General features: G+C 45.4%; 1 protein-coding gene across 2 annotated transcripts; it reads left to right on the top strand.

Moving 5' to 3' along the window:
• The first annotated feature begins 2,974 nt into the window (after window positions 1–2,974).
• LOC147904272 (uncharacterized) lies at window positions 2,975–6,560 on the top strand. Of its 2 annotated transcripts, XM_087385650.1 has the most exons (3): window positions 2,975–3,438; window positions 3,567–4,604; window positions 4,874–6,560. In XM_087385650.1, the coding sequence occupies exons 1-3, from the start codon at window positions 3,360–3,362 to the stop codon at window positions 5,299–5,301; spliced, it is 1,545 nt and encodes a 514-aa protein (XP_087241776.1). In that variant the 5' UTR covers window positions 2,975–3,359; the 3' UTR covers window positions 5,302–6,560. The 2 variants fall into 2 exon arrangements, with proteins under 2 accessions (XP_087241776.1, XP_087241768.1); XM_087385642.1 differs by having other exon boundaries at window positions 2,975–4,604.
• The last annotated feature ends 931 nt before the right edge of the window (window positions 6,561–7,491 follow it).

Consider the following 7,491-nt stretch of genomic DNA (forward strand, 5'->3'; position numbering starts at 1 on the left):
GATGCCTTGCCAATTAACTGGGTGGAGCGTGGGGTAGTGATCTAGTATTTGGGTGCCCCTTTGAGCATGGGGCTCACTCTTTGTCATCTGTTTGATTGGTTCCACGACAAACTACTACCAAAGTTTGGATGTGGCATGGGGCTTGTTTGGGTTGGAACACTAGAATTCTAATAGTGAAGCGTGTCCTGGCAGCTGTGACTACTTATCTCACTTTAATCTCGAGGTTCAAAAATCTCATTAGGCAGAGGTAGAGCAACTCTTGTGGGCCTTTGTATGGGCCGAGGAGGTTGGTAAAAGGAAATGGCACTATTTGCTTTGGGAAGCCATAGGAAATCTCAAAGGCCAAGTCTAGGGGTACCAGATGTGGATCTTAGAAATGTTGCCTTGATTTGAAGTGGATGCCTATAATTTTTTTGTGATGCCGCATGGGTGGTATGCCTAAAGTGGTTCCTAAAAATTGGTAAGAGTGTGGGTGTGGGAGTGTGGAGAGACCTAACTTGGTATGACAAATTGTGTTCAAGTTTTCCTACTAAAATTTGTAGTTTTGATCTACTAGTTGCGGTAGGGGATGTTGTGAGGTATGTGGTGATCTGATGAAGTGGAAGGGTCATTCGGGGTTGCGTTGTAGCAATTGATATTCAAGTAGTACAGTTGATGTTTCGAAAAGGCATTCACTCATGGCTACAGGGATGGGAGGCATGCTTGTTGGCATCAGCTTAATGCTTTGTATGATCAATGTGATCTATCGGTCAAGTAGAGGGGTCTCTCGAACACAATATTGGATAACATTCCGGATGGGTGTCCAACCAATACAATCCAAATGATGGAATGGAGAGTTAACCAACGAGCGATAGGGAACTCAGGCTTGGGAAAAGTGACAGCCAGAGCAGTTTATCCATAGCTTATGGTTGACAAGTCTCTATTTGATCTCCTTAATGGGAAATGGAAAGTGCAGAGGTCCCCACAATGGTGGAAGGACATGTTTGCTGAGATCTAGAAGCACAAAAAGTAGGAAAGATGCTTTGGAAAATAATACATAAATGGTTGCCCCTTAGGGGTAGAATGAAATGGTCTAACGGGTCCCCTCTATGCCTACTGTGTGGCAAATGGGTGGAGGATGTGATGCATCTATACTAGGCATATGCGATCTCTAGAAGAATGTGGTGCAAGATAGGTGGAGCCATTCACATAGATGTGCTAATGAGTCGGCTCTCATTAACCATGAACTTGAAGCTTGTTGTGTTGGGGGATACCGGAGGTTTACCATCTACTTGTGGCTTGTTGGTATCAGCTTGTGATATGGACAGTCAGAAAGTTTTCTCAAGGTGTGGGAGTGGGATGCTCCTGTTGAAGTTTTGAGGGAATTGTTGGTAGATATCGGGATTGTGGGGAAGAAAGACTCTCTGGTGGGGTCATACCTATGTGATTTGAGTGCTTTTGATTTCGTTGGTTGATCGTTTATGGTTTCTTTTGGTTGTTACCATGTCTTTGCCTTCAGGCGTAGGCCATGGACAATGAAGTCCATTGCGATTGGCCACACTTTTTTATTATGGTCTTTTTGAGTTGACCACCCTCATAATAGATTCAACATGTTCACCTTTAAAAAAAGGCCATGGACAGTAAGACCCATCGTGATTGGCCACATTTTTTTATTCTGGTTTTTTGAGTTGACCACCCTCATAATAGATTCAACATGTTCATCTTTTAAAAAAAAGGACTACAAAACAAACCACTTATTGTTTAATTAGAAAACATACTAACAATATAACTATTGATGAAAGCCACAACTTCTACCAAGAGGAAAATACATATAAGATGGCACATCCTCATGACTATTTTTGCCATTTCATCTTCGACTAGCATGAGCGTGGGACAAGTACCCAAAATTCATTGGGAGGACACTTTCTCCTAGCAATGTTAGCAAGCCACCACTACCTAAAAGCTAGTGGTAACAAACACAAACCCTCTTCCTCCCCTTCTTTCAAGCAAGGCCACAACGGTCTTGCCACTTTGTTTAAAAATCCATTGAAAAATCTCTCTTAGCATCAATTAAAGGAGTTTTTAATTGAGGAGGGTGCATGACTTACTATCCTCTTTTTAGGGTCATTGTATCAAGGGAATTCGCTCTTAGAAAGAGAGGCTCCTAGGGTTACTGGCAATTTGAAAACTTGAGCAATCTCCCCACCTTGCATCCCCCCCTTCCCCACTCCCCTCCGCGCCTGTCCCCCACACACACATTGCCAACTAAGAGGGGCACATCGGTTGTGGTCTGGCAGTAGGTTTCCTTCCCAAGGAAAATTAAATGTGGGAAAGGCTTAGGTTAGGTGGACTGCCTGTAGTGTCGGTGCTTGGCACTTGAGTTATCTTTATGAAAAAGTACGACAATTGGTAACTCTGGGAGTGTAAGGGTTAGTGCACACGATGCCAATGCTACGGGATGGGTGGAGGATTTTTTATTCTGGCACACTTTCCGAGGCTAGGATGAAGCACCATTGATTCTCCATTTTGCAACTCGAAAATGGAGGGTGCCATTTCTAGCACAAGTGCTCAATCTTTGTGCTAGCCAAGAGAAAGCTGCCATTTGTCCTGCGAAGGACTGCATTCAATGCTCAGGACAAGCCTATTAAAAGTGCCTAACTCTCACATGCAGACTCATTGCAGAGCTCCCTGAATGTACTTAGAAGCTAGTAGCCCCACTAGCATGTGCTTGGAGAGGGGCTCCTTGGTACTCGACTGCTAGCCCAAGAGTTATAAAATATGGGATTCCAGTCCAACATTTGATCGCTCGATTGGGAAATCTGATATCCTCCATTGTTAGGGATAATCAAAGCTCCTCGTGTAGGAGGTCCCAGCTGGCCACAACACACGAGCACAAGATTTTACTCGCACGGGCATGGCAGCCCCACTAGCAAGCAAGTCTCATAGAATCTCAAGATTCAGGCCAGCATCCTGAAATCTCAAGATTCTAGTTGGTCCGAATAACCAATCTGAGAGAGATGGGATTGGGCGTGACCGCCTGCAAAAAGTGCCTTGAGGCTCATGATAATGAGATGTTGGAGAATGATGGGGCTGCAATTTTACAAATGATGGCTGGGCAGAGGGCAAGGCAAGGATTGAATTCATCCCAGTGAGGAGTTTTGGTGGCAAAGCAAGGATTCAATTCATCCCAGTGAGGAGGTTTGGTGGCCGTGAAGAGCACTGTATCGACGATTCTTTATTTTTTTTGGTTAGACCGATCACTCGCTCATAGAATCTAAGCCTATTCAGAGCACATTGGTCTTTATGTATATTTCCGGAGCTTAAGATGCAGCGCACAGCACCGCAGCTGATTTTTTGGAAAACCGTGCTTTCTAGCTCAAATGGAACTTTTGCTTGTAAGCTCTTCTGCGGGATTCCATCTTCAAACAAGACTTGGATTATCCCTACCAACCCTTCAAGGTGCCGTCGGAACAGTGAACTCGTTGGATGTTTTTTTCAACATAGCCTTCAATATTCATTCTATGCACTTTACTGTCGTGTGGCAGAAGCTTTTGCCTGTGGGGATCAAGTGGGCAAATTGTGTGTAGTTGATTGCAGGACGAATTTGTCAGATGAGAGGAAGACGGAGGCGCCCTCTTTCGTGCCTACCGTCCGGGAATTTGAAAGTGGCAATGTATTATTAAACGTAGAAGAAGGTGGGGCAAGTGAAGCTGGTAACGTATTTGCATCAAAGACAGAAGTTATTCCTCTCGAAGCTCAAACTGCCATGGCCGTGCGGCTTATCTTAGAAGCAAATGGCTGGGGAGTAGACACTGCAGAGAAACTGCAGAGGTTTGTTCCTAAGATAACGCCAAATGTGATAGTTGACGTGGTAAGACAGCTGAAAAACGCTAAAGTTGCACTCAGGTTCCTAAATTGGGCCTGGGAACAGGAAGGTTATGAACACAGAGCTGAGGATATCGCGAAAATAGTTGGCAGATTGGGCAGAGAGAGAGATTTTTCAGGTGCGTGGCGTTTTCTGGGCCGTATGAAGAGGCAAGGGGAAGAGCTAAATTATGCCTTTTCCATTTTCATTCATAGACTGAAGAGAGCAAAGTTGGTGGATGAGGTGGTTAAAGCGATGGAGGCCATGAAGTCCTTGAATGTGATCCCAACTGTTTCATTATACACGTCTGCCCTGCAGCTTCTTTTGAAAAGTAACAACCTAGACAAAGCCCAAAGACTTTATACCCAGATGTTGCAGGATGGTCTTCTACCAGACAAGAAACTATACGAACTCCTCATAGTGGGATATAGTAGAGCAGGCAAACTTGAAAAAGCCTTAATTTTTTTGGAGGAAATGAAAAAAGAAGGCTATGTTCCCCATATGTCAATTTATGTCTCTCTCATTTGTTGCGTCCCAATGGTCGGAGAGTTGGAAGATGGGCATAAACTGTACGTGAAAATGATCGAATCGGCTTGTGCCTTGTATGGAGAATACACAATGCAGCAAATAGACAGGTTTCTGGAGGCTGTGGAAAGTGTACCTAATGATCTCAGGATTCAGACTTGCAACAATCTTCTCCAGGTCCTTCTCGACAAAGGCAACTGTGATGAGGCAACGAAGGTGTTCCAGAAGATGCCAGGTGAAAGTGCCAATTTTAAATATCATTTTTAAATTGGAAAAAAGCCATAGCAGTACGTCATTGTTACTAGAAGCATAGTTATTAATTAATCATTTTTACTAGAAGCATACGTTATTCATATATCATTTTTACTAGAAGCATACGGTATTCAAAATGATAAGTAGAGGAGACTTTTGAAATCAAGGACGCTGCATTGGAATCTTTTAAGGCTAGAGTAACGCTTACAAGCTTGTTGGACTCAGATATGCTAATTGGTTGTTGCAATGCAGGAAACAAACAGAACGTAGGCAAGGGTGTGGAAAAACAGATGAGAGAGTGCTATAGGACTCTGGATACATATAAAATTTTTCTCTTTGGCTTATGCAAGGCAGGGCTGCTGGTTCATGCTTTAAAAACTTTTAGGGAAATGCTGGAGAGTGGTTCTAAGCCCGATGGTGTTACTTGTAGCTGCCTCCTGCTTGGTTTGAGTAATGCAAAAATGATGGATGCAGCTTTGGACTTGTGTAATGATATTATGAAGCTGAAGTTACCTGTCAGCAATGACGCACAGCGAGGTTTCTTTAGTGCACTCCGAGCTTCTGGTAATCTAGACCGAGCTTGCAAAGTCTTTCTAGCCATGCAGAGAAAAGGGTGTATTGATCATGATTCAGAGTTTGTCTCGGTTGTTGGTATTAAAAATGAAGATACATGTGCCTGACACAGCTTTTGATCAGCTTGAGGCTGTTTGTCTTAGCTTGTTGATGTCAGCAGGTCTTTCCCATCCTGCTCCTGCTCACTTTATCATAGGGAAATCTAATCATTGGAAACGTCAAATATCTGATTGCCTGCCAGTAGAGCATATGACCAGTTAGGTCCTTGACATGACTCCTGTCAGAAAATTGTCATATTATATGGAGAGGAGACCAACGCATGGGGATGAGGTAGATGCCTGTCTAGTGACATTCCAAGATGCTTTGGAGGGCAACTAAGAGTCAATGAGTTACAGGCTATTCTTGGGTGTCATATTCTCTATGGCATAGAGACCTTGTTGGGATTGTGATGGGCTGCTCAGATGCAGACTGGGCAGCAGATGGCAGTGGAAGGTCTGGTTCTGGTTAACTGGTATCACATATTTAACGTGTAGGTCTGTATTTATATGCAGGAGCACAAATATGTTCTGGCAAGTAAAGCAAACTCTGATTTTGTCAGTTACAATCTGTCAGATACAGTAGTGACAACACATACGAATTTTCCTGGGATGCCATCTGGACATTCGAATTGCTGTAGCAGGAAACCTTTGTTACGTGCATGCTCTCATAAATGAATGCGGCATAGCTTTACTGTAGGGCTGCCTTAAGCATGGAGGGGCCAAGAGCAGCCGCAGCTGCCACATAGGTAGCCAGACTGAAGCAGTAACCCATGGATTGCCAGAGAGCAGCTCCATACCGCTCATATGGAAGCCTTTATAGGCCTGGTCCAGCAGCAGCAAGTCGGCCAAAGAAGCTGCACGAGCAAAACCAGATCAGTCAACCACACCTGCGGGTGACCAGATCAAACAGGTTGGCCAACTAGGACAGACCTACCTGTCAATCAGGTCGGTCAGTGGAGGCTCCCAGCAGTCCTCATTCACTGTCAGCCTTAGCAGCAGCAAGGAGCCTTCAGTGATAAACTTTCAGCCCTCAGTTTCAGCAGCTTTGCTTGGCCTCACAAACCCTGCAGCAGTTTCAGCCTCTTGATCTCATTTATATCTTTGTATTCCAGCTCTAATGGCTCAGGTCTATTCTTTGTGTGCTTTGTGTTTGCTATGTCCATAAGCAATATAGCTGCAGTTAGCATATATGCAAGTCTTCTGCTGCGATTAGTAGTGCACGTGCATGCGTTGGGCACGGTAGGTAGAGCACTTCATCTCTGGGCACAGAAGAAGCTCGAGGGATTCTTATTTTGAAGGTTGGGTTTGGGGTAAGGCAGTTTTGAGGAGAAACAGCATGTTTTCCATTACAAGCAGTAGCTGGCAGCCCCCATATGTTTGGATGGAAAATGGATCCCGTTCTCTCCATGGAAAACAAAGTTCTGAACCAAATCTGAGGATGTGTTTGGTGTTGAAGAATAGGAGGGAATGAATCACTCAAACCTCCACCCAAGATCTCTCCCACTCTTCCACACACTCAACTCAGATAGATGATCACAGATGCAATAAACACTCACTCAGAGATAACTTACACGGAGAGAGAGAGAGTATATTCATCCACCGGATGGTGGGCAGAAACTGGCTCCGAGGGAGCAATACAAAACTCAGCGGAGTGTTGAGGAAAACTGATGGAACTCTCTCTCACAAACTGAACCAGCTCTGAGTGCACAGCACAGCGTAGGAAGGAGGCTTTCTGTCCTGCACTGGATGCTGGAATGACTGAAGGAGTGGGCCTTTTATAGGCACTGCCCAGGCCCTTTGGGTTGACCGACCAGCAGGGTCGGTACCCTGTCTGGTGGCCGACCAGATGGCCGTGGAAATCCGACCAGGGTTGGCCCTGGTTGGTGGCCCTGGTTGGGCCGACTGGGCTTGCCACAGGCCCCTATAAAAGGGTGCCCTGTGCAGCCAGTCCATGCAGCTGTAGGCGCCTCCAGGGAGGCACAAGGCCCCCTATTTCTCTGTTGCAGGCAGCGACCAGTCCGTGTGCTGGTTGCCTATGATGTCAGCCTGGGTCTCTCTCTTTCCTTGCCCTCCTACCTCTCACTGCCCCTTGTCCCCTCAAATTGGGGGCTCACAGGTGGGCACAGTGAATTTCTAACACCCCCCCTCAATGTCACAACTGTGGGCCAATCCCCATTTGGTGTAGGTGATCCCATAGGTGCAAGTACCCTTTCAATACCTCAGCACCCGTAAACCTGCATCCCAGTGACCCTTCCTGGG

Source organism: Dipteris shenzhenensis, chromosome 2 (assembly GCF_047967505.1).
Source record: "Dipteris shenzhenensis isolate YYH24624 ecotype China chromosome 2, Dip_SZ_1.0, whole genome shotgun sequence".
NCBI classification, from domain to species: domain Eukaryota; kingdom Viridiplantae; phylum Streptophyta; class Polypodiopsida; order Gleicheniales; family Dipteridaceae; genus Dipteris; species Dipteris shenzhenensis.